We start from the raw sequence: 25,185 nt of genomic DNA on the forward strand, positions 1-25,185 counted from the left end.
ACAAACTCTAAATGTTTTTTGAACTTTTATTCAAGTATAAATACAAACAGGCGACATTGCTATGCAGTAGTACACTGTAGAGGGGTTACTGTAGTTTGTGTTGAGGTTGGTTAAACCTTTATTTACATTTTTTTTTTAAATGTGACCCGAGCGAAGCAAATCCCAGCGTACTTATGGTGGAGAACACATGAATGAATAAAAGCCCTTTACGCCGTCTAAGGCGACAACACCAGCAGATGTATTGTACAGTCACAGAAACACTTCAGAAAACAGAACACATGCTCTGAAATCTGTCAGCTACAAACCACGCCACGCACGCCATTCAGCACCAACTGCAAAGACATCGACTCGCAGGCAACGCAAAACCTTTCGCATGCAAACACACGTGCTAACGAAACCCGAAGGAATCATCAAAGCCGTACATTATTCTGTGGCCTTTTTTCAAAAACGGGGATTATGTCCCAGTCTGCCCTCTGAAGATGGTGCTGTAGGAAAAACTATTTGGAGGCGCACGCGCTCCCCCCCCCCCCCCCCACCCTTACATCCCATCGGTGCTTACAGAACAATACATCTAAAAACTATCTGTGCTAGATGGATACAAAAATATGTTGCTCCTAAAGACTACCGTAAACTATGGCGACGACGTCAGGAGCTGTTCCTTCTGCGCAGGTACAAAGTGCCCACTGATGACACTTCTATTAATCCTATTGCTGTTAGTGCTACTTTTATTACCTTGACATCGCTTATTGCTAACAATCTCACAATCTAAAAGTGGATTCCAGGAGGCCGCTCGTCTCGCTGGCGATATATTGTCTTTTCATTTACAAATGCAAAAAGCTAAAAATTATATATTAAAATGTGCAAATCAACATACAAAAAGGTGTGTATTCACATACGTACATACATTTTTCTCTTCTCTAGCGATTCCAACAAGAGTACAGACGGGATAATGACAGGTAGGATAAATGATCAAAGAAAAACAGGAGTGAGGAAAGAAGCAGTTGAGGAGTGAGCCAGACGGTGAAGAGGAACAAGTCAGCAGGTTGCTGATTGGACCTGGTAACTCAAATTAAAATGTCCCTGTCTTTACATTTTTTACTTTATTCCTATTTTCTCCGATAGTGTTTTAGAGAAACAGATGACACGTTGGTGTAAATAAGATGTAATGTGATTTGGCCCTCAGGCTACTTAAACTGAGGGATGAACTCAGACCAGCTGATGTTGGCCATGCCCAGGTCCTCATCCTCCAGAGCAGAGAAGCTAAAGTCCACGAGTATCTTGCTCAGGCTGTCGTTCATTGTATCCAGGACGAGTCCCTCTGTGATGGAGCGGTTAGCGGGTGTCGCGGCGCCTCCTCCTGCCTCGAGCAGCTCTCTGGAGCAGTTGCTCCTGAGGCAGTCCATGGGAGAGTCTGCCCGTCCCGTCGCTCTGGGGGGAGGGGACGTGAGCAGCTCTCTGGGGGAGCTGAACAGAGGCCAGTCTTTAAAGGGAGTGCTGTTGAAGCTGTAGGTGGTGTAGTCGTGCCACGGCGTGACTGCAGGACCGCCGGGTGTGCGGATGGGGCTGAAGTCCAGAGCGCTTTGGCGCCCTTTGCCCACAGGGGTCACTTTCCAGGGCTCGGGTACGGCAAGAGACGGAGGCTTGCTGGGCGTGGAGGAGGTCAGGTGGCTGCTACTTTTTATGGGGGTCTTAAGGGAACAGTCCCGATCGGGGCTGTGCTGCTCCTGCTGGTGCTCGTCCAGCTCGGTGTCCCGCATGTCCTGGAAAGTTGAAGCATCGGAGACCACGCCAGAGTCGAAGAAAGTATTATCGGGGCAGAGGAGGACGGGCTCCTCGTGCAGAGAGTGAACCAGGCGCTGTTTGCGTCGAGAGCTGCTGGCTTGTCTCTTCGGAGGGGCTTTAGGAGTCTCGCATTTGATTGGGACACGCACCGGCTCCTCCTTCACCTTGAGGTCTTCGCTCGTGTGAGGAAGCATCACCACGGCCGGGACGTCACTCTGCGTCACCTGTCGGACATACAACCACGCACTTTACAACTCTACCACATGCTGCGTTTGTGGACCAATCGTTCTGCTGCACAGCTGATCCCATATGTCCTTTGACTGCGGGAAGAATCTGCAAAGCATGACAAAACATCCTTTACCTTAGGCGCTATCCGGACTCTCTTGGCTCCTTGCGAAGTGTTCCGTTTCGGCTGGGAGCAAGAGGGGGGAAACGGGGCCGACATGGACGGCAGGTAGAGCGAGGAGGTGACGGGCAGCTGGATGGGAACCAGGTAGGAATCGGTCCGAGGGAGAAGAGGTTTCATCCTTCTCTCTGAATGTAGAAGAGACGACAACAACAACAACTCAGAGCAAAGCATCTTAATGACCACTTTTCATACTTAACAATTACTGTCATTTTGCTCCCCCCCCCCCCGCCATTTAACTCACCGGAGCTAATTGGTGTTTTTCTTGTGTCAGGAAGAATCCTCCTTTTTTGCTGTGAAACATGAAACGACAGAACATCACATGATTCAGTTGGAAAGCATAATGCCTCAGTGGCCTTCACTGCGCTCTCTCGATCCTGACTACTTCAGTGACCATTTCATGTCCCTCGCTTTACGGTTCGGGCAGCGAGAACGGACTAAAAGTCAAAGTGGACCCTCTTCTAAATGTCCCTACACTCTATGGAGGCGTCAGTCTGTCAGTGTGACTTCAGCCTCCCTGCTGCTCATATTATCTCCTCCTGCAACAAAAAGATTTCCCTCGACCTTAAAGCACCAGCTGGAGCCTTTTGGGTCAAAGTGTCTGCTGACAAATGTCCCTTTTTCTGCTTTCTCCTCCCTGACTGCAAAGATGAAGACTGTTACACCTAGAGATTTGAAAGGATAAAGCCATCTTACTTGGTGGGAAAATAAAAGCATTGGCACCGGAACAGGAGCAGTCATTGGGTCACAACCAGGCTGTAGAAAACGACGTGGAATGGAAGAAAACCATAAAGATTGAAAAACAGAAATAATCCGTCGTCAACACGGCCGATAATAACCGTGTCAAATACACACAATGATGAACGATGGCACAAAGAAACCTCCTTCGTTTGCTCACCTTGTACACCCGATCGAGAGTGAGGCAGCGGTTGGCCTCGGGCCGGATGGTCCAGAAAGAAATTTTACCATCTGGTGACGTCTCACGGATGAACATGTCGTGTAGAGACAGGTTATGGCGGATGGAATTCTGCAATAATGAACGAGCAAAAATAAATCTTTAACGCCCGTTTCTCCGTAGACGAGTTGAATCTGCTACATGAGATGAATGAGGATTATACATTTACCTTCCATCCTGGCTTGGCCACCTCTCTAAAGTAAGGGAAGTGGTCCTCGATCCACATGTAGATCTCTTTCAGTGTCATCCTCCTGCTCTTCAGACTGTTGATAGCGAACTGGATCATGGCCATGTAGGAGTACGGTGGCCTCTCTGACATGAGCTGCTGAGGAGTCCCCGCGTCCATTTGTGCATTTTGCGCCTGTCAAAGAAAACAAAGGCTGTTACAATAACCTCAATTGTTATAAGATACATCTTTTGGAATCCCAACACTACAGAGATCATTGTAACTCACAATGAAGCGACACATGCCTGAGATCAGCATCCCCTCCTCTACACATGTGTTTCACATCACCGGTAACAATCACACTGAGGTGACAAAGAGAAGCAGCTGACCTGAAAAGTGGGGTTTGGGTTCTCCTTGTTGGCCATCTGCTTGGCAGCGTCCGGTTGGAAGGTGCATGTGTTCATTCTGCCCAGCCACTGAATGTTGGTGAGGCTGTCATCCAAAGGACCGCACTCCTGTTCCTTATTCACTAATAGGGAAAAGCAAAAAACAACAACAACAACAGTATTGCTTAAACAGAGGGAAGGATTAATGTCAGTGCTATTAAAGAAAAACATTCAAACCCCCACATCCCAAACATCTTATTTCCATACATGCTTGAATTCCAGTGAAACGTTTAGCATCCGGGGAGCTGTGCATGGTCTCGGCTTTCATCGGTTGTTCGACTGTAGAGACGCTATCCCCTTCAGCAGCAGGCTGACAAAAAGAGCCATCGTCACGGCTGCTTTTCTCACTCAGAAGGATGAACTTGTTTGGCCCCCAGACGCCACACTCTTTGCCTTTGGCTGTGAGGGCCCCGATAACACTTTGAAGGTTTGCTGTTTTGGGGATAACAACCACCTGTGTGTCAGACATGGAAGGGTGATCCATAATGCGGATACCATCGAGGAAGCTCTGATTGGCAGCTGATTTTGAAGGTTCTTTGAAGCCTGATGCATCATCTTGGCTTTGCGATTCAGCTGCTGGCTGATCATTTTGCTGAAAGGGCAACTTTCTTCTTCTGAGGATCAGGGGTCTCCTTGGGCTCCGTCTCATGGTCATCAAATGATTGAAAATACTCCTTGGTGTTCACTGGTATTCTGTACAACAGTCACACAAAGACAAATAGGATTTAAATAACATCGATTGTTTTACAACCTCTGTGCTGTACATGCTGAATAGGAATACCTGTAGATTAGTTTACCTGGCAGAAGGTATGAAGTCAATGTTAAATTACTAGCTAGCTCGATAACAATATAAGCAAGCTGGATTCAAACCGTTTCTCTGTACGCAGGTCGATGTACACGAAGAAATCAATTAATGTCAAATAACGTTACCAGTCAGAACACACTGTGCACGAGTAGGACGAGTTATATGTTAATAATGGACCTCAAAGTTGAAATTCAGCTCCACATTGTCCCTTTGTTTTGTTTTTTAGCTCTGCAATTTGTCAGTTTAGCCGCCTTTTGACAGATCAGTTAATGTTGTTCCCTGGCGACTCATGCCTTCTAGAACTACAGACGTTACATGTCTGCAGTTGACGACGTGTTGTGTTAACGTTTACCGCTGATTCATAACTGGCTTATATACATATAGTTTAAAAAATGCATTCAGGAAAACACTTAGATAAGACACCAGAAAGATAAAGCACATTATACAACCGATTCACAACGCTTTCTACATTATTGCAAATTAAAGCTAGTTAGCTAGCTAAGTGTGGCATCAAGAAGTGCTGCAATTAAGTTATTTTATATAAAACAAATGCTGCATTGTTTTTGTGATGCATGCCGAATTAAAAGCTTGATTGTAATCATTGATAAACATATTTTAATTGGTTTTAATACTGAAGTATGACAATGTATTATTCGTTAAACTGAGTTCGATGTGACTCACGAATGTCATGCACAGAGGACAGCAATTAAGATTATGGAGGAAACATTTGTTTTGTCAGATTACACTTTAGCTATTGCATTTGGCAAACCTAACTAACATTACAACTTTCTCTCCAACGTTAACGTCAGCTATCCGTTTGAAAGCTAAGCTAGGTCAGCTAGCCATCACGTAAGTTAACCGCTAACGTTAGCTAACTACACCATTGTAACGAAACTAGTTAAAGCCAAACCTTCATATTATTGTGACGTTTCAGGCAAATCCCCGTGGCTGGACTCCAACTTGTTGTTGAAACACTTGGTTCATAATCGATGTTAAATCAAAGGATCCATGATATTTATAATAGTCTTTCATTTGGTTTTATTTACATGCTGTCTGGTCGATTCAGAAACGTTTTTGAATTTTGGCGCTGTGGGTGCCACATCCGTCACTTTGATCACGTGGTATAAAAGTGCACCAATAGCAGCTAGACAAAAAGACCACGTTGGCCCAAATGACCAATCAGAGACGACGGCGGTGGAAACCGGGAAATAATAAGGAACAAGAAGACGGAAAACAAAAGAAGGTTATAGTACACAAAGAAAGTGGAATACTAACGTGTTATATACGTATTCATTGTTTGCAAAGATGGCTATGTCTTGCGCAAAGTATCACATTTAGGTAAGTACAATGTCGTGCTAGTAGCTACAATAGGAAAACGTTTAAAAAGTGTACAGTTGACTGTTGACATCTAAACCGTAAACAGTAATCTGGATCAGGCAGCAGTCTATGGTATTTTAATCAGACAATTACATTGATTTCGCGATGTATTCATTTCAACAGGTCTTCAGGAATGATTTCTATTAATGCCCCGCAAAGCCACAAAGACAGAGAAGCCTCCCCTGCTGTTCCTGGAGCATCCTTTGCGTGGAGCCAGACTCCAAAATGTGCCTGATGTCCGAGCAGCACTCAATCCCAAAGAGTATTTCACAGAGACGCAAGCACAGAACAGCTCAGCTCTGAATTCTTGGGTAAATTGTTCTTTTTGGAGTGCGATATTGCAGATTGCCAGTGTCCTTGAGTATATCACTGAATGTGTTCCATCTTAAAGGGACTGCAGTTAAACCTGACCTTCCTGTGCATTATTATGTCACATAATAATAATCATTATTATTACATGTGACTGTTTTTTCAGCTGTTTGTTTACTCTACTCTTTTTAGGTAAGACCAGAATTTGACTGTACAGTTGCAGCTCCAGTGAAGCGAGGGAGGAGAAAATGCCTCTCTGCCACAAGCATCATTGACAGTTGCAGTCAGCTGTCCAGGAAAAAGAGTGTGTGCAAATTTCCCACATTATCGTTTCAGACTAGGTCAAGAGACCAATCTCATCAACCAAAGAGTACATGCACAAAGAAATCTACAGAGTCCACTGTTGTGTCGGAGGCGGGAAATCAACCACACGGATCATGCCAAATCAAAAGGACAGTTTCAAGTGCACAGTCCTCAGACACACCAAAAAGACGGACGACATCAAGCAGAAAAAGGAATGTGAAGATATGTTCCAAAGGTACTGCATCCTCTAGTACATGTTTGGACCAGCCTGTAACTCCATCTATTCAAGTGACAGAGAAATGCAGAATTCCAACAGATGGTGTTGCAACACCTGTTTCCACTGAGGTCAGCAGTGTCAGTCCACCACCTGATGTTGACACGCCAAAAGTAATTCAAGAAGGGAGTAGTTGTCCCACCCACATCTCTCTACCCTTGCCACAGGCTCAGCCATGTCCACCACCTGAGCCACCTGATATTTTAGTGGCTAACACACCAGAGAGGGATTATGGGTTGAAGGTGACATGGAGGAGGAGGAGGGGTCTGATGTTGTTGTTAAAAGAGAGGGGCCATCTTTCTGATTCAGATGCGTTAATTCACAACTGATGTAGAGATTTGGTAAGAAGAGGATTAGACAATGATGAAAAGAGATATTGTTTATTCATTGGACTGCTTCTGTGACCAGAATTCTTTCTGTGACAACCTTTTATTGCACTGAACAGAGCTGCTGCATTCTTTTAAATTGATCGTCACATTTCAGTTCATTGACTGTTTACTTTTATTGAACATCATAATGATAAGCCAAGGATGTTATGAAATAACTCTCTCACTTACCCGCTCTACACCGCCCTGATAGTTATCATTCTAAGAATTGAATTAAATAATGGTCAAATCAAAATGAAAAATGACGGCAATATCCAAATTGTGAGCCTTTTTCCATTTATTTTGACCTATCCTAATTTATATTCTATTGTTATAGATTATGTTGCAAATTAGAGGCAGTCTTTATATTCAAATATAATCCTGACCTCTGTCAACACAAGCCTTTTGTTTATTATTCGGCTTCAACATTTTAATGGCGGATGTATAGAAACAAAGTCATGCCCCTATGGACTGTATCTGAAATCACATGCCCAACATGGAGCTAACATTATATAATTGTGTCATTGACGTGAAATCTTGTGTCACTGGTGTAATACATCGAAGGGGGCTGCTGAATCATTTCAACAATGCTGTTGGTGATTGTGAACAATGCTGTGTAACTGGAACCCATTTTCTCTTTCAAAGGTGTTGCATAAAATATATGGAATAAATGTATAAATCCAAAGAACAAACCCAATTATTGTTGTAGAGATTATATCATACAGGATTTATGTTTTAGGCATGAAAGTCTACATGTTGTTATGGTTACTGGTCACTGTAGCACATTCTCAAACAAACTCCTTTTGTATTCACCGTTTCTGTGACAATAGGTTTATTTTCTTCACCTTTTGAATTGAAATCAATGATATTTTACACTTTTTCAAGGTAAAATAATAATAAAAAAAACTGCTCTATACCGAGCACAACTCTCAACCCTTCTCCAGAATGTCCGCCAATCAACATCTGCGTAAGTAATCGGTCGACCAATAGGAACGTCCGTTCTTCGTGTGCTCGGTAACTAAGGACCCAGTAACAGAGTTCTCCTCAACCGCGTCCACAAAAAGTGTCCTGCTGCACGAGGATCTTCCTTAGCAACCGTGGATAAACATGAGTTACTACAGCATAAGGTAAAAAATAAAACCCACATAGCTTGTACTTTGTGTTAGCATTTGTTCTGTGTTGCCAACTGTGGAATGAGAAGCTACCCGGTGTCGTTTACCCCGAAACAACTTGACTGTCGCCCATAACTTTTTATAAGGGCTCCATTGCATACAGTAGAGGCTGGACCGAAGAGGCTAACGTTAGCTTCAAATGGAAACAAGCTAGCTCTAACATTACCCGGCTGGCTGATAAACACAGATACCAGTCACATTTAACTAATTTGTACTATATATGTTACTCATTGAATGTCATGCTTAATGGGCGAGCTAACGTCACGGCACAAAACCGCTTCGCAATTTGCTTAACCTGATAGCTGAACCATGGAAATCGAAAAAAAAAAAAACCCTGAATAATTCAGCTCCATTACGGTTTCCACAAAGTGCTTTTAATGGTGTTTAGATTTGCTCGATGACAAACAACATGTCCTACTTGCCTGTTCAAATGGAACACATTTAGAAAGCAATTTACTTCAGTAATAGTGAGCGAACTAATCTTATCTAATAATGTAAAACCTCAAACTAGATTCATGTATGTTTTAATTGGCAGGGATTCTTTGTTTACTTCAAACCTCTGAAGAGGCTTTTTTGTTGCAAAGTAAATCATTTGTGTATTTGAACGAGAGATTTCCTGCGGTATTTCCGTCGATGTTATTTTAGTAAAAATAGTTACACTCCACCTCCCCGAAGATGTAGGATTGCGTCGAGTTTAGGAATGTAGTATGTACAATTAAGCGTCCTCTGTTTAATTACAACGTACCACGTGATATTCATCACACAGACACTTTAAAGCTCCTTTGCCTTGAATACAGTGAAGCAGGGAGCATGTTGGTGCATGTCTTGTAGCCTCCGTCTATTTCTGTGTCAAAGCATTCCTGTAATGTAGTACGTCATCACCCCAAAAATGAGCTTCTAAAACTACAGTTTAGTAAATAACTGAGGCAGTCAGTTAATGCAAAACGTGGATTTTATTCTACATTTGAAAGCTACTGGAGGGATGGATTGTAAACATGTAGCAAAAGCCTGACAGCTACAGTCAGACCTCAGCACAATGCACCATAGTGCTTCCTACACCTTTCTTCTGATGTTCACTCAGATGGTTATGCAAACATGTGTTGGGAAAAGGGATCTTGTATGTGTATGTGTATGTGTGTGTGTGTGTGTGTGCGCATGATGGAAGCAGAGGTCTGCTTTCATTTCGCAGAGGGATACAAATCAAAGTAGCTCCCACCCTTTCCAGTTATAGTTCCAGTGTGATTATTTGATTTTTTTTTTCAGTTTGTAGACACGGGCTGTTATTCAAGGCATTGACACATTAACAATACCGTTTATAACAGTAACAGTGGTGTTGAATTTATTTATTTTTATTTTTATTGCACTTGTTTTGGCTTGTTTTCATCCAGGAATAGTGTTGTTGAATTGTCTTTGTACTACATACATCCATGACCTCGTGGGGCCAGTCAGTGTCAGTTGGTCCATGAGTTAGAAGATGACTAGCTACCACTTTGTTTCCCCTGATGAACAAACAAAGCGATTTTAAACAAGGAAAACTGTCAGTTTAGAAATGTGAGACGGATTCATTCCTTATCAGCACACATGCTGTGATGCACACTGCTCCGTAGGCTCAACCAACCCAGATAGCTTGTGTGTTCACAGATGGCTGACTCAGCGTTTGTAATGATCAGCCTTCAAAGACAATTGGAAAAGGGACCTTTTTCTTTTGCTTCTTGTTGCCTTTTTTGTTTAATTTTGCAGTGTGTCACTGCAGATCTTTTCAAAATACAAGGACCTCAGAGTGAAGCCGTTAGCTTGGTACTAACCGGAGTGTTTTCTTTTCTATGATTCTGCATGCAACAGTTGCTCAAATGTTCCGTATAATATCACTGAGTAACATCAGTGTCACAAAAGCAGCCATTATTACTGTCCAGAACATCCTATACAGTGTAAAGTGTTGAACAAGGTCAGAACGATTATAATTGAGCTTCCCAGCTGCTACAGGAGTTAGCAAGCAACTATCTCTTGTTGTTTTCATTTCCAAAACATAGGCCTACATCATAGTTTAAAGGAAGTATCAAAACAGAAATGTAGCTGACTAAATTGCCAAATGGGGAATGTGTCGATGCCCCAAGAGGAATAAATTCATGAAGATTCAGTACTCTTCTTAGTTGACCATCGTAACACCACCATTATAAATCAATCAATTAAAAAGAGCACAAGGATGGCTGTTGACCTTTGCAACTACGACAATGGCTTGCGGTGGAGTTGTGATTTACTGAGGTTGTCCAGTGGATTCCAATCACATACTGTATGGCGCAGCTGGACAGAATATCTGACTCTGTTGCTCAATCACTGAGACACTGAAAAAACATCCCTGGTATTTGTAATGGACTCACTTTCTCCTTGCAGAATGCTACAGCGCTGCATACAAGTCACTGAAGTTCTAGTTTCTGCTGTATGCTCACTGTTGGTCAGTGCCAAGTGGCTTCACCACGAGAAGATTCAAACACTTAATGGACAGTGTTTGAGCGTAGAAGTTGAGAGCCATGAGTGGAGTGTGTCACTTTGGGTCCCTTAAGAGAAATGGCATTATTCTCAACTCATGTAGCTTATTTCCATCCTTTGTTTTGAGCTCTATAATTACTCCCTCCGGTGAATGATTCCCCTGCTTATCATCAGTTGACTTGTATGCCATTTTACCGTCATCTCTCAGGACAAACGGACACAAACATACTCTTCGTTTTCTCTGCGCTTTCTTTCCCCTCGCTCTTGCAAATAATAGGAAAACGATTGGAAGGCTCTGGTTTCCTAGCAACTAGATTAAGATCCCCACACCATGCCTGTATTTAGAAAGTAATCTATAGGTTTCAGTTTATTGAGTTACCTTTTTAAAACAGCATGTGCTTTTCAATACTATTATGAGGAACACTAGAGTATCTTACTCATATGCTGACAGTTGAACAATCCAGTAATGTTGACGGGGCATTACTTTTAAAGAGGAGATTTGGGCTATTTAAAGATGAATAAATTCCCATTATTGCATATAACTGTGATGCCAGACAGAATGTGCATCTGTGGTTTGATACATGCAGTGCCCCCTTATGAGTCAGAGGAAATGAGCTGCGACTGATTGCTGAGTCTTTCACAAAGTTTTTTCAGCTACTGGGAAGGAGTGAATTTATATCAAAAAGAGACTAAGGAATAACTTTGCTGATATTCATAGAACATTCAGACTTTGCTGTGTGAATGTGTCTTTAGGCCCGTCACTCCCATACCTATCCCTAGTTCCTTGTGAGTAGCCTAAGGTGTGAAGTCATGGTAACAGCTCCGAGCCTCCCGACCTCAGTCTGCCTCAGCGCTGGTAGCTGTCACTCCCCTGGGTTGGACATAGCTCCTCTTAGTCAGCCTGCGAGCTTACCGTTAGGTCGGACCGCACAGTAACTCTGAGCTCCAGTGTGAATAAGGATTTATTGTGATACTGAAGATGGGAGAACCCTGGATTAGATTTCCTGCAGCCGTATCCATGGACACTATAAAGAATGTGGGAGCTCAGCCTGTCTACAGTCGCTGGTCTTACAGGTAGCTGCACACAGGCACACATACATATATTATGCTCTGGATACCAGGTGGTGGGGGGGGTTCAAAACAACCTAGATATTGCTACAGATGGACAGTCACTCTACACACCAAGTCAAAGCTGTGTCAATCATTATACTGAATTAAACTGAATCGCATTGTGAGATTAGGAAAGATCCAAAGCCCTTCTTGGTACTATAGAGGCGGTTATTTGAGAATCCTTCCTTGTGTGCTCCCTGAGACTTACGGTTTATTTGTTCCAGTAGCACAACCGGCTCCTGCTTTAACCACACACAGACAGACAAACACATTTTTTGCTTTACTTCTCCAAGTTGTATTGACTTTTCAGGGTTGACAATTGTGGCCTGTGCCAGGACGAGAGGCCACGATACTATAATGTTCCTTGCAGTCGCTGCTCCATCCCTTCTGCCAGCTGAACGGCTGACCTGCAGTCAAAGATGTGCTCTCTTGCTCATGTTTCTGCCACCATGTCGTTACTTATTCAGAGCATCAGGCTGTGACTACGCTGTAACCAGAGTTGGTGATTTGTGTGTGTGTGTGTGTGTGTGTGTGTGTGTCCTAGTTGTTTTTTGTTTTCGTTCGCCGTTGGCTGCTAGATTGGAACAATCATGTAACTAAGGATAAGCTTAGAATATCCAACTGATTACTGAAGCAGCTGAAATGACTGTGACTGTTAAATGTTTCCTCTTAGCATTTTGTTTGTCAAGGCTCAGAGAGGTTTGGATTCTAATGAAATGGCAGTATTGCCTATGGAACTACTTTTTGCCTTTTATTAGGGATCTAGTTTGTTGAGGTTTTAGCTCGCCAACTATTTATAGCTTTCCCGTCATATAAACTTTGTGTCTTTTTGTTTTGGATTGCCTAACATGAGAAGGGGGAAAAAACTGTTGTCATCACTCACACCTCCTGCATTAAAATCAAAACGCTTTAAAGGAATAGTTCAACATTAGGTTTATGATACATTTTATGCATATTTTCAATTTGCACATTGAGTGGAAAAATCTTGAAATATCGCACATTTCTTTTTGCTTGGCTGAAGTGGAAAAGTTGTGCAATGGAAACAGATTCAGCCTATGAAGTCAGTGACTTCAACGTCCACTGAAACTTCTGCTCTGTTGAAGAGACAGACAATAGTCTCCTCATCGCTCCACAAAGATCTTATGTGCAACGTTCTTCGCATCAACACATAAATGTCACATTTCCGTCAAACACTTATCTTTCATCGTTTGATGTGTGACTGGCGCTCTTTATTATGCCATCTCGTTACGCCCTCTTTTTCTGTAATTGTAAAATGGTTTTCCGACGGGAGAATTGGCGCTACCTCCTGCCTATATCGATGATCCAACTCCTAATAATCCCATAACGGTAAAAGGGACTTTATATCAGCAAACACTGTTTCTTGCTATCGCAGTGAGGTTGCCAGGTTTGGGTGGCGCCGTGCTTGTACACAGAGACCTGTTCAGAAACTTGTGCTCACCAGCAGTATCTGGCAACCACATTATAGTCCAAGACGCTACCCAGAAGTACTGAGCCGAAGGACAAACCTCACTGTTTTATGCCCGCTCAGTTGTAAACAAACAACTTATTGTGGACACACTTCGACTCGTGGTGTCAGTTGATGAGTTTTACACAGATTAAGTATGTACAACTCCACAGGGAATTAAGCATTTCATCTCATCAGTCCTCCCTTTCATTCCATGTTCTCTCTGAGGTGGAAGCTTAATTGCCTGTGGCAGACATTACATTATGCTCATTCAAATTCCTTTTAGAAGTGGCAAAGTGGAAGGCTTTTAATTAAAATGAACAACAGCCAACATGTACCGATAACAAGATCCTTCTGGTTAGTGCCATGCAATGTCCCAGCAGCGTTGGTGTTGTCACCTGAAAAAGAAGAAGCTGGTTGAATTAAAACATTTTGTCAGTCTGTACATCTTTACAGCACTGTGTTAAGACCTCCAATTACAGTGAAGGCCAAGAACCGGCTGCAGGTTTTTTTTTAATCAATGCTGGTGGAGGTGCGCTGTTGACGGAGCTCAAATCTCCATGGTGACTGTCGTCTGACACACAAGGAAGGGACAACAGGGGCTCATCCTCCTCTTGTCACCCAAGCTGTGATGGACTAATGAAACATTGATCACTCACAGCTGTGAAGAGGCACTCTGGAAGTGTGTGTGTGTGTGTGTGTGTTTTCCAAGAAAATCTTCTCTCAACAGGTTGAAGTATTAATGATAATACTTGTTTTTTATGCTGCACCTGTTCATCAGCTGTCCTCGGTCTTAATTATCAGCTCGTTTGATATAATTACTCCTAAAGCGTCACCTCTGTTACTAGACTGCTAAAGTGCCGTTGTTTTAATCAAGAATCGGTAAAACCTTATAGGAATATGGAGTATTATTTGTGTCCTTGTTAGTTCTTTATCTTGTCGCTGAACGTTTCATTCTCTTGTTTTCCACATGTCCTGCGCCACTGGCTGCCTTGGTGCCAAATTGCCATTTTCCCCGAAGACCCTCGAGCTCTGCCAGCTTCTCCTCTAACTCAACAGCAAGGTAGACGGCGTGATGTTGAATGTGCAAAGTACAGGGTACAAGTGTTTGTCCACCCCTTTTTAAAGTCCAAACTGCTCCACCAAATGAATATCTGCTCAAAGATTGTAGGTCAACCCCTTGAGAAACAATGAATCAGCCTTCAATAATAAGATATTAAGACTGGCCAACACCACTATCTCTGACCTCACCCATGTCACAGTGAATACCAATTGTTACCATCATATCGGGGATACAGGGTTCCACGACTGAAGCTAAATATGGAGCTCGAAGGGTTTTGAACATATTGTCCTCTTATATTAAATGTGTGTATCCTTGTTACTCGTCTTAAATACGTTGATGTTGCAAATTGAGCTGCTTCTGATGCAAGAAAAATACTCGCTCTGACAACAAAGTATTATCATCATCATTATTATTTGTCTGACTTTTCACAACTTTATTTGACACATGGCCAGCTGCTTCACGGCACGTCAGAGATGCTTCACCGCTAAGACTCTTTAATCACTTGTGATTGCTCTGTAGGCTACAAGCAAACTCAATGTGCTTCATCCGTCGTTAACGAGTGCCATATCTTGTCTGGGAAAACATGCTCCACTATGTCGAAGCCACCATAACAATGTTTAATCACACTACTCAAACAAAAGACTGCCTCAGGGGTGTACCGCACATCGTGTTAGAGAGTTTTAAACATCAGGGCCATTAATCAGACTTTGTAGCATGGCTGTACACAGCATTATTAATGGCACAGCTCAACACTCTAATCACAGTTATCTATGCCTTGGTCTAATTATTGGAAATATAATCTCAGAACCCATCGGCTACTGGACTGATGATGATAAACCTCTGGGGGCAAGGGCCAACGTTTCAGGGGTTCAGGTGCAGCCAGCCGACAATGGGGCCAATACCGCCTCCTCCGTTTACCCGGCTATTGTTCCTATCGGTCCGATTAGCAACTTCGGATGCGTGAATGGAGTCGGAGTTGAGAAAGTCAGGCGATAGTCGCTGGTTTCAGAGATTGCATTTCGACCACTGCGTACGGCCTGTTTTGCTCTCAACATGGACCGTTTTACCTGCATGTAACCAAAGCCGACTCAAACGTGATTGGTCAATACAAATCGGACTACAAACGGAAACGCTTCCGAAACCAAAACTTGCCTACAGATTCTGCAGTCACACAGATACCATAGATATCTGCTTATAGAGATTATTGGACATGCGGTAATAGTATCCCAATCCACAGCTCTAAGACCTCCACAACCGACGCTTAAGACCGTTATCTCTCGGTTACTAGAAGTGCACCTGCACTACTTTCCCCCCCATCTCTTTCCTCACGTCCTAAATGATGATTAAAACCACTATCATCCTCCGCTCTCCACCTCTTCTCCCCGTAACAAGCAAATATTGAAACTGATTTCTTTACGTAGAATTGACAAATCGTGAATCACGCCCGTGCTTGTTGTAAGAAAAGTGGAGCAGGCTCATTAAAGCACTTGGTGCATTATGGGGTTTCTGGAAGGCGTCACCTTTTGACATTCGGTGACTGTCCTTGAGAGATGTGCTGTGATGCCACCCGCAATTGTGCTTGAGGTCCTTATGTAGTGTGTGTCATCACCTACACACCAGAGCTGTGGAAGGGATGTGAGTGGAGGAAGTGGGGGGGGGGGGGGGTCAGATATCAGATGAGCTTACCTGATGGACAGATAGGCCATGCGATTTAAAGAATTCTCATCCTATACTCTTAATCCTTTTCTCAAAAAAGTAATTTCAGCCCAGCAGATATTTATAGATTTACCCGACGGGGAAAGATGAAAGTAATGAGACATGGAGTTAGTGACCTACACGTTGCATCAGCCTGTGTGAGTGACCCGCGTTGTGTGTGCGACAGGAGCCCTGTAGGTCTCCGACCGCACAGACTCCTGCTGTTGCCCTTCTCTCTCCTCACGGTAGCTAAGCAACATGGGCCCGGTCCCTTCAGATAGTTGTCCGGGGATAAATTCCTCGAGGACCTAGACTTCAAGGCATTCTCCCAGCAGGAGCTGTGTCTTTTTTTTTCTTTCGGCCATTTTCACCAACAAATTGAAAAGGTCACTTTTTGGCCTGTAGTGTTATTTTTGATGTATTGCTTTTTAAAGATGCCAATTGGTTTATTTCATAAAAGACCATACACATTCTTTATTGCCTTGTATAAGTGCGACAGCAGTGGTGACCTCTACTGGTTTGCTAAGGAAAAATCCAATTCAGCGTAGAATGCTTTTTAGAGATGTGTGTGAATCTTTATAAGTAAACATTCTCCCTTTTCCTCTGTAGTGGCATCGAAGACGACAGCGCCAGTCTCATGCAACAGAAGCTGGAAAAACAGGTAGGAACACACGCTTTTATTGTCGTTTGTTCAACATCAGAATGCTGTTTTATTCATTCTGTTTAAAGCCGGTGTTTTCTGCACAGTTGCAGATAAAGATTAGGCCATATTCATATTTCCATATATCCATATTTATTGACGTTGAGCCTTTCAGAAACATTTTTTCCGCTGCAGTCTAAAAGCGGGTTGCTCTCCTGCTTGCCTCACACAAAGGGAGGCACGCACCTGCATTGACGGGGCGGTCTAAAAGCACCATAAGTTACATTTATATATAACCACACGGGCTATGACCGAAGCTTCTTCCGAAAACCTCATTAGAACCAAATGTCCTTGGACTTCGATGTCTGAACACCTTTGACATTACACTTACAAACCCCCTCTGCTGTAGTTCATGGCTGTTACGCTGCACCTTTAGCCTTCTGACTCACACATACATGGTGCTTTTGGAAAGCGAACCTGTTGTATTTGTAAGCACCTGTCAAGATTTAGCATTGGAACCAGTCAAATCAGGGCTGAGATGACCCCGTGTTCTGCCACTCTGGTGTCACCAAGGGGAGCCAGCTGTTGGCAGGAGCAGCTTCAACACCCCCGCAGTGATGTGCAATTGAGTGATTAATGTTGTTGGTTCGGAAAACCTCCAGTTTTTCACCTGCCCGATCACTTGGAATTTTAATGCTTACTTATCCCGAGTCTGAAATAGTTTCCTGTTATCCACCCCCAGTGACACATTTGTTCTCTTTTCACCCTTTCCCTCCCGAGTCTCGGTAAGACGCTTTATCCCAAACCTTTGCTGAAGAAGCCCGGGGTTGTAGAGCTTTGATTTAAGCTGGAAGCCGTACTCCGCTATCTCACACATTAGGCAGACAGGAATGAGAGGGACAGATTGCCGAGTTCAAAGAGAGGGAAGGATTTAGTACAGGGCGCCTGGCTTTGTGTGTGTGTGTGTGTGTGTGTGTGTGTGTGTGTGTGTGTGTGTGTGTGTGTGTGTGTGTGTGTGTGTGTGTCCCATGGTCCCACGGTCCCACTCAGTTATTCTGTCCAAACAGCCTCTCTTGAGTCTTAATCATCACTTATGACCCACTAGAAGTGTGTGTCAGCGTGTGTCTCAGCAGCAAACGTGCACCTGCCTGTATTTACTTATTTTTCCGTCTTCGGGACGTCTCTGCCCGCCAACCGTCGCAACAAGGTGCCAGATTGTCAGCACGCAGCCAAGAAGAAGCTACGAAAATGGCAGACACAAATGCAAATATGTGCCTTTAAACACTTAAAGTTAAATCCATTCTTATTACTGTGATCCCACTCAATTTACTACTTCCCATCCCATTTGAAATAGTAAATTGAAAACCATTCAGACAATAGTACGACTCACTTTGAGCGCACCTCACAGCCCCCCCCCCCCCCCCCCCCCCTCTCTCTCTCTCTCTCCCCCCCTCCTGCTGGAGCACTAATGACGGCTGATTCACACCGCGCGTACACTCACACTCACACGCACGCTGGCGCTCAGAGCCAGACCTTGTTCTGTCAGAGGAGTACATAGTGCAGAGGAGGCTGTTGGTTTATCTGCTGTCAAACTCCAGTTCCAGGAGAGGAATGAGGGGACAGGGAGACGAAGTCATGGCCAGCAGGAGTGCTTCTCTTTGGGGGAGAACGTTCTTTCGTCTGACCTAAAGACAAATGAGACCTGTCATGTTTCTTCTATAACCAAACGGGTTAACTTTGCGTCACACTTATCAGGATGTCAATGGAACGGGTTCGTAGTATTTATTGTTCTGATATGTTTCCTTGTCATCTGTCTGAGGATAACAGTTTGTAGGTCTCGTGTGAGAGAGGACAGCCAGTAATCTCTCTCTGACTTTTGTGACACACGTTAATATTCAGTATTTCTGCTTCAAATGGGATTTATTCTAGACTTGCTTATCTCATGTTTTTGGCTGATGCAGGAAAGACTGTTGGAGACTGAATGAAGTCACATCCTGGTCTCAAAATGCCAAGTACTGAGTCTTAACAAAAGAATGCAATATTACAATGGATCGGCTTGAAATAGCAACTAGAAGGGAAGGCAACACAAACGGGCCAGACTTTGATTACAGGAGGAAATACTCACGAGTGTGGACCGACAAGGAAAATCCAACTTAAGAAGTCAATAACTCTGACTTTAGTCTCATGTTCAGTTGTTTCTGATGCAGTTTTACTTCATTCGCTTCTCCACATAAGGCAGATCACACTCAGGACTCATCTTTACATACCCCGTTCTGTGTTTCCCCCCCCCATCACTATTGAAAGGTGGCTTTATTTCCACATCTATCTACCACACTAAGAGTAACGACATTCGATTTTGATGATCCTGCTTTATGTTTTATGCATTTGTCGCCTTTTATTTATAGCCATAAAATCCAGGTCCTCTTTCGAAATGATAAACTGTGAAGCTCACAGACTTATCATGCACTTGTGCCTTAAAGATTTAATGTATTTAAAGCACTTATTTCTCTTGTACTTAGTATATTTTCCCTTCTGTCCTCTTCACACTCACGCCGATTGTTTTTTAATGTTGCTTCTGTGCGTTCTGATGAGTTATGAAAGCTTTTCCGTCCGGGCAAATATGAGACAAGGACTCCTGGTCTCTTCGTTTTTTTTCACTAAACGGTACTCGTGCGGTTGTCGCACTAATTAATGCGCTTGCGTAATCCATCGGCTGCTTTGACCACAGAGACTGGGAGCCTGGTGGACACAGCAGACAGGATGCACAAATCCTTATACACGACACCACACCACCTAAACGAATACTACCACCTACAGTATACTAATGCTGCGTAGTCATTAGGCAAAGATACCAGCTAAGGAAAAGGATAGAAAGCGCCATGACCCGGATGACCCTGATGACCCTGATGACCCTGATGACCCGGATGGCGTGTTGGCTCCAGAGAGACGTGCCTCAGTTCTTTACACAATTCCTCATAGGACGGATTCTTGAATATAGAACATAGCTTGTGGCGTTGAAACGTATAAACGGAACTGCTAATCCCCGTGTGCCCTGAAAGTTTCAATCAACAAAATTGTGATTAAAAAAAAAATATAGAATACAGCTTAAAAGCAAACGAGGCTCTCGCAGCATCCTGGTCACTGAACCCGTTGAACGGCGAGGTATTCAGGTCTTATTATGGCTTTATTCTTTAGCCCCTCTTAAGGTTATTTTCTTGTCGTGTGACTCATCCTGCGTTCGTGTTTGTATCGCTCATGCAGTGTGGGTGTTTATCACTCCACTCATTATTTAGATCAAGCAGTTTTCTACACCTTTTTGTTTGAAAGGTTTTCATTTCTATTATGTCAAATATTCATACTTTGAGCCACTTATTCCATTAGAAGCTATGCAACATTTATCTCGCTGCCTAACAGACGGGGCCTTCTTTTCTCCTCCCGTGGGAGTAGAAGCCTCGTGCGTGTGTGTGTGTATGTAGCGATTTTCCGCTCTCGTGCCTCGTCGCTCCGCGCATTTGTACTTTAAACTAAGGTTTCATGTCATTTCTGTTCCCCTGTCTGGTTCCACAGAGGGCACTGCTGGAGCAGAAGCAACGGAGGAAGCGTCAGGAGCCTCTGATGGTCCAGCCCAACACGGAGGCTCGGCCCCGGCGCTCCAGGACGCGGCGTGGCGAGGAACAGGCCCCTCTGGTAGAGTCTCAAGTCAGTATCACCAACGATGTCATCATGGACGGTGAGGAAAACACAGGAAGTATAGGCATTGATATGCTATGAGTGCACACTGAGGACAACAAGAGTTTGTGTTTGCTGATTACCACATCTGTCTGCTCTCCCCGGCCGTAGGCATCGATGGCCCAGCAGCTTTCATGGGGTCTGAAGCTCCTGATCTGGGAATGAAAATCCTGTCAGTGAGCCAGTCCAAGTCCCTGCCCAAGTCCCAGTCCCAGTCCCAGTCCAAGTCCCAGTCCCTGTCCCAGTCTCAACCCCAGTCCCCTGTTGCTGAGGAGCCCGAGAGAGATGGAGACACCGAGACGCTGCTCGAGCCCAAGACAGACATCCATGAGTTACTGCAGAAGCAAGGTGAGTCCTGGCAGAGCTGAGCTGGCTTTTCAACAGGAAATACACTGTGAAGAGATACTTCACCCAAAAAAGTGTTTGCATCAATTGTTAAACCCTTAAAATAAAGATTCATGTAGTCTCACTGGAACATTTCAGACCTAGTGAAGAATACAACACGACAATGTTGAGTAATTCATAAGAAGTTACAGTTCATGACTTAAATATCCTGTTAATTTACTCCATAAAGGATTAGTGATTTAAATCCACAAAGCCCCATTGATTGACTTTTATCCCGCATTCAGGGATTTTTTTTATTCTTAGTGTTCAGTCAACTATAAGAGGCAATTTGGTTTCATGAGCACGCTTGCTTAATTATTTGCCTTCCTCACCGACTCTGCGGAGTCCCCCCCCGATGCTGCTCTACGATCCACTCTGCGTTAATGCAGTTGTACCGCTAACTCAGATAAGCAGCTGTTGTTGCGCAAAGTCCGACTTTTTTTTGACATCCCCAAAGACTTTTAAGCAGTGAGCTGCTGCAGTATGGAATAATGGATGCAGACAGAGGGGTGATTGATGGTGACGCAGTGAGAAATGGGTCATTTAATAATAGGCCAGGGCATTGCTCACACTGCAGTGCTCATCTATGGCATCATTATAGATACTGCCACCCACACTCGCCAGCCAACTGGCAGGGATTTAATAAAACATTTGTGGTTCACTCATATCTGATCGAGGTTCGTAACTTTCACTTGGTGCAACATGTGATATTCTTCTCCTGTTAAAAGTAGGTTGTTGGTTCCAGAATTATCGGTCCTCTCTGACATTTCCACATGGTTGATTTCATAAGCCGCTGGCTCGCGCAGCGCTGTCGGCTGTTTTAATTGGAGCCCCGGTGCCGCTGTGAGAGGGAAACATTTGGACTCTGTATTTCATGATAAGACTTGCTTTCTCTCAGGAGCTGCACGTCCTGGCTTCATCTCTCTCTCTCTCTCTCTCTCTCTCTCTCTCTCTCTCTCTCTCTCTCTCTCTTCTCTCTCTCTCTCTCTCTCTCTCTCTCTCTCTCTCTCTCTCTCTCTCTCTCTCTCTCTCTCTCTCTCTCTCTCTCTCTCTCTCTCTCTCTCTCTCTTGAGATACTCCGCTGTAAAGATCGTGTTGGGCCGTGTCATTATACTTCTTCAATAGTGCATAGGTCAGCGCTCTCCCAACCCCTCCTGCTCTCTAACCCGCCCGGGACAAGTGTGAAGAAGAAGAAGCGGCGGCGGTGGGACAAAATGACTTTCACTTTAATCACTTTAAAGCTGAAGATTGGATTACAGCTACAACCACATTATTGTCATTAAATGTCATTTCTGGTCAAGCAATTTGATTTTAAATCACAGTAAAAAAATGTCATAATTTGATAAGCTACTGGGGAAACACCCTGCTGACTGAGATCTTTCCAGACCAGAGGACCGCCGTCGTCCTCTGACAGCACATCACAACATTCATTGGACGCTACAGCTGGAGCCAAGAGGAGCGTCTTTGGATGATAAATCCAATTATCAATGAAGAGACAGATGTCTCAAGCGGTCTAGACTGGCATCAGTGAGCCATCTTACATCTGCATGACTGCACGGGGCTGTCTCTTCACAAGTACACAGATGCAAGCTATTTGGGCGCGGGGGGGGGGCGTCAGACTCATCTCTTCACATTAATCTCACCCTTGCAGAAACCGACTTAGAAAAAGATGCATTGTTTGTGACAGGTATTGAGGCCATGCACCGAATGTGACCTTTCGGTAGCCTGAGTGCTGAGCAGAGCTTCAAGTGGAACCTTTCAACTGATTTGTGCTTCAATCATTGCTTAAGTATTGCATCAGTTTGTTTTAGAAACGAGTTGTCGCATATCAAAGACCATAGATGAACCAAAAACACATTCTGTCCCCAAAAACAAAGAAGCTCCTGGGACTCTTTTGTAGTTGCAAGCGTACACAGAGCCTCTGGGACTTCTTCTTCCTCTGCTGTGAATCTGTGTGAAATGTGTAAAAGCCTCGCACATCTTTGTCACCAGGTCTGTCTGGCAGTATGAACTTCGATGAAGCCAGCGAGCACGAGGACGACGGGGAGGAAGAACGTACGCGCTCTCTGTCCCCCAGCGCAGACACCAGACCTGTCTCTGCCGCCAGTGGCAAGGACGTTCCAGTGAGTGAATAAAAGCTTCCAGCATCATAATCCCAACCGCAATACTGAAACCGTGTGTGTGTGTGGGGGGGGGGGGAGAGAGGACAAATGTTAACAAACGTTCGCACCGTGTTGTTCCCAGGAGGTGAGCGGCGGATCACCCACAGCAGAGAGCTCACTCATCGACGTGGCCAATCTAGAGGAGTTCGTCTTGCTTCCGGCGCCGCGTGGCGTCACCGTTAAATGTCGAATCACCCGCGACAAGAAGGGCATGGACCGCGGCCTCTACCCCACGTACTTCATGCACATGGAGAGAGAGGATGGCAAGAGAGTGAGTGCACAGCCACATACAAAGAAGATGAGTCGGGAGCATAGAGTGTGTGTACAGTAAAGTCTTTTCTCTCTCTCCAGGTCTTTTTGCTGGCAGGGAGGAAGAGGAAGAAGAGTAAGACGTCCAACTACCTGATTTCAGTGGATGCCACTGATCTGTCGCGAGAGGGGGAGAGCTTCATCGGCAAACTGAGGTAGAAAGCCATTTTTCTTTTAGCTGGACTCACATCGTCACCGTCACTAACTATACATCTAAAAACCCCAAATCTGCTTTGCACACAAGTTACACGTAGCAGGAAGTCTTAGTAACAGCTGTTCAGGTGTGAAAACAATCCTGCGCAGCCACCACTGGATCATCTTAAAATACAAAAAGTAGAAAACTATTATGAATTAAGATTCCAAGCTCCAAACATTTTACAGGTCCAACCTCATGGGCACCAAGTTCACAGTGTATGACAACGGCACCAACCCCTGCAAACACCCGGGGACGCTGCTGGAAGAGAGCAACACACGACAGGAAGTGGCTGCCATCTGCTACGTGAGTAAACCACAAAGACCCACGCGAGCTTTCACTGCGTCCGCCGGTCATTCATAACGTTAGAATTGTCACACTCTCTGTTCCACTTGGCAGGAGACCAACGTGCTGGGATTCAAGGGACCACGTAAGATGACCGTAATCATTCCGGGAATGAACATGAACTTCGATAGAGTCCCCGTGAGGCCTCAAAACGTGAGTCTTGACGCTCCCGGAATCATTGACTCTGAACGTGAGCGTCCAGCCGCATGAAACGTGAACATGTTGTTTTACAGGAGCAGGAGAGCCTCCTGAGCAGGTGGCAGAATCACTCCCTGGAAAACCTGATCGAGTTGCACAACAAAGCCCCCGTGTGGAACGATGACACCCAGTCTTATGTGCTGAACTTCCACGGGCGCGTCACTCAAGCGTCAGTCAAAAACTTTCAAATAGTTCACGACAACGACCGTAAGTTTTCCACTAATCACTGTTTGTCCTCACGGTTTCTGTACAGTAGCGATTAACCTGCCGTTCCCCCTGTCTCCAGCTGACTACATCGTCATGCAGTTTGGCAGAGTGGCTGAAGACATCTTCACTCTGGACTACAACTACCCCATGTGTGCCCTTCAGGCCTTCGCCATTGGCCTGTCGAGCTTTGACAGCAAGCTGGCCTGCGAATGAACCTCCTTCACTTCCACATGTCCTCCCTCAAAACTCTTCTGACGGGGATCTTTTCTTTGGAAGCCTTCAGAGTACATCCACGAGGAGCAGTTCACAAAGAAGTCACGAAAACAAACATGAGCCCGAAGGAGGAGGAGGAGACCGATCGGAGACGTTTGGCCCCATCCAACAAACGCTCCCGGTTCTTTCTTCTTCTTCATTTTATCGTGGGGTTATTTTAATATCAATGTAACCATCTTGTACAGTGTGTGTGTGTGTGTGTGTGTGTGTGTGTGTGTGTGTGTGTGTGTGTGTGTGTGTGTGTGTGTGTGTGTGTGTACATATGTATACACACTCAAAAGGGAAAAGACAAAGAAGAACTCGCCGTGCTGGAGCAAAAAGAACTGATGTTAAACGTGTGACTCAGTCGTCGTTTGTGATTTGTGCATTAATTATGTATTTTCTGTTTTCCTTTGATCTCACTGCGCTTCTTGCCTCACTACTGATGGTTTACTCTCTCAGATGTTACTCATTATAACATGGCCTTTCCTCTGGCGCCACCCTCGGGCCAAACTTTAGAGTTATTTAGCGATAAGGGACAACAAAAAAAAGCAAAGTTAAATGTGGCTCTGCCGTCTACTTGGAG

General features: G+C 44.4%; 3 protein-coding genes across 7 annotated transcripts; 2 read left to right on the top strand and 1 right to left on the bottom strand.

The window, feature by feature from the left end:
• Window positions 1–12: 12 nt before the first annotated feature.
• foxm1 (forkhead box M1) lies at window positions 13–5,661 on the bottom strand. Its single transcript, XM_029461726.1, has 9 exons — window positions 5,471–5,661; window positions 3,963–4,448; window positions 3,699–3,838; window positions 3,313–3,504; window positions 3,087–3,215; window positions 2,885–2,944; window positions 2,433–2,481; window positions 2,144–2,316; window positions 13–2,006 (listed from the first exon to the last, which is right to left on the bottom strand). Exons 2-9 carry the CDS (start codon window positions 4,408–4,410, stop codon window positions 1,185–1,187), a joined length of 2,013 nt encoding a protein of 670 aa, XP_029317586.1. The 5' UTR covers window positions 4,411–4,448; window positions 5,471–5,661; the 3' UTR covers window positions 13–1,184.
• Window positions 5,662–5,712: 51 nt separating this feature from the next.
• Window positions 5,713–7,864, top strand: rhno1 (RAD9-HUS1-RAD1 interacting nuclear orphan 1). Its single transcript, XM_029461733.1, has 3 exons — window positions 5,713–5,898; window positions 6,061–6,248; window positions 6,439–7,864. The coding sequence occupies exons 2-3, from the start codon at window positions 6,084–6,086 to the stop codon at window positions 7,150–7,152; spliced, it is 879 nt and encodes a 292-aa protein (XP_029317593.1). The 5' UTR covers window positions 5,713–5,898; window positions 6,061–6,083; the 3' UTR covers window positions 7,153–7,864.
• A 300-nt stretch (window positions 7,865–8,164) lies between these two features.
• On the top strand, window positions 8,165–24,911 carry tulp3 (TUB like protein 3). Of its 5 annotated transcripts, none has more exons than XM_029461728.1 (12): window positions 8,165–8,315; window positions 14,444–14,485; window positions 16,790–16,841; window positions 20,388–20,550; window positions 20,661–20,897; window positions 22,926–23,056; window positions 23,178–23,366; window positions 23,447–23,559; window positions 23,786–23,903; window positions 23,997–24,095; window positions 24,176–24,347; window positions 24,427–24,911. In XM_029461728.1, exons 1-12 carry the CDS (start codon window positions 8,296–8,298, stop codon window positions 24,558–24,560), a joined length of 1,470 nt encoding a protein of 489 aa, XP_029317588.1. In that variant the 5' UTR covers window positions 8,165–8,295; the 3' UTR covers window positions 24,561–24,911. The 5 variants fall into 5 exon arrangements, with proteins under 5 accessions (XP_029317588.1, XP_029317591.1, XP_029317589.1 ...); XM_029461729.1 differs by having other exon boundaries at window positions 8,274–8,315; window positions 14,395–14,485; XM_029461727.1 differs by lacking the exon at window positions 8,165–8,315 and adding an exon at window positions 11,866–11,921.
• The last annotated feature ends 274 nt before the right edge of the window (window positions 24,912–25,185 follow it).

This window comes from Cottoperca gobio, chromosome 23, assembly GCF_900634415.1.
Source record: "Cottoperca gobio chromosome 23, fCotGob3.1, whole genome shotgun sequence".
NCBI lineage: Eukaryota > Metazoa > Chordata > Actinopteri > Perciformes > Bovichtidae > Cottoperca > Cottoperca gobio.

Bases quoted from the DNA above. Each gene is read 5' to 3' on its own strand.
- rhno1 (XM_029461733.1), top strand. From the start codon at position 6,084: ATGCCCCGCAAAGCCACAAAGACAGAGAAGCCTCCCCTGCTGTTCCTG. The intron at 6,249-6,438 runs GTAAATTGTTCT...TACTCTTTTTAG, and splicing joins GCTCAGCTCTGAATTCTTGG to GTAAGACCAGAATTTGACTG.
- foxm1 (XM_029461726.1), bottom strand. From the start codon at position 4,410: ATGACCATGAGACGGAGCCCAAGGAGACCCCTGATCCTCAGAAGAAGA. The intron at 3,216-3,312 runs GTAAATGTATAA...TCATTATTGCAG, and splicing joins TGGCCAAGCCAGGATGGAAG to AATTCCATCCGCCATAACCT. The intron at 2,945-3,086 runs GTGAGCAAACGA...CGTTTTCTACAG, and splicing joins CTCTCGATCGGGTGTACAAG to CCTGGTTGTGACCCAATGAC.
- tulp3 (XM_029461727.1), top strand. From the start codon at position 11,866: ATGGACACTATAAAGAATGTGGGAGCTCAGCCTGTCTACAGTCGCTGG. The intron at 14,486-16,789 runs GTAGACGGCGTG...TTTCCTCTGTAG, and splicing joins TCCTCTAACTCAACAGCAAG to TGGCATCGAAGACGACAGCG. The intron at 23,367-23,446 runs GTGAGTGCACAG...CTCTCTCTCCAG, and splicing joins AGAGAGAGGATGGCAAGAGA to GTCTTTTTGCTGGCAGGGAG.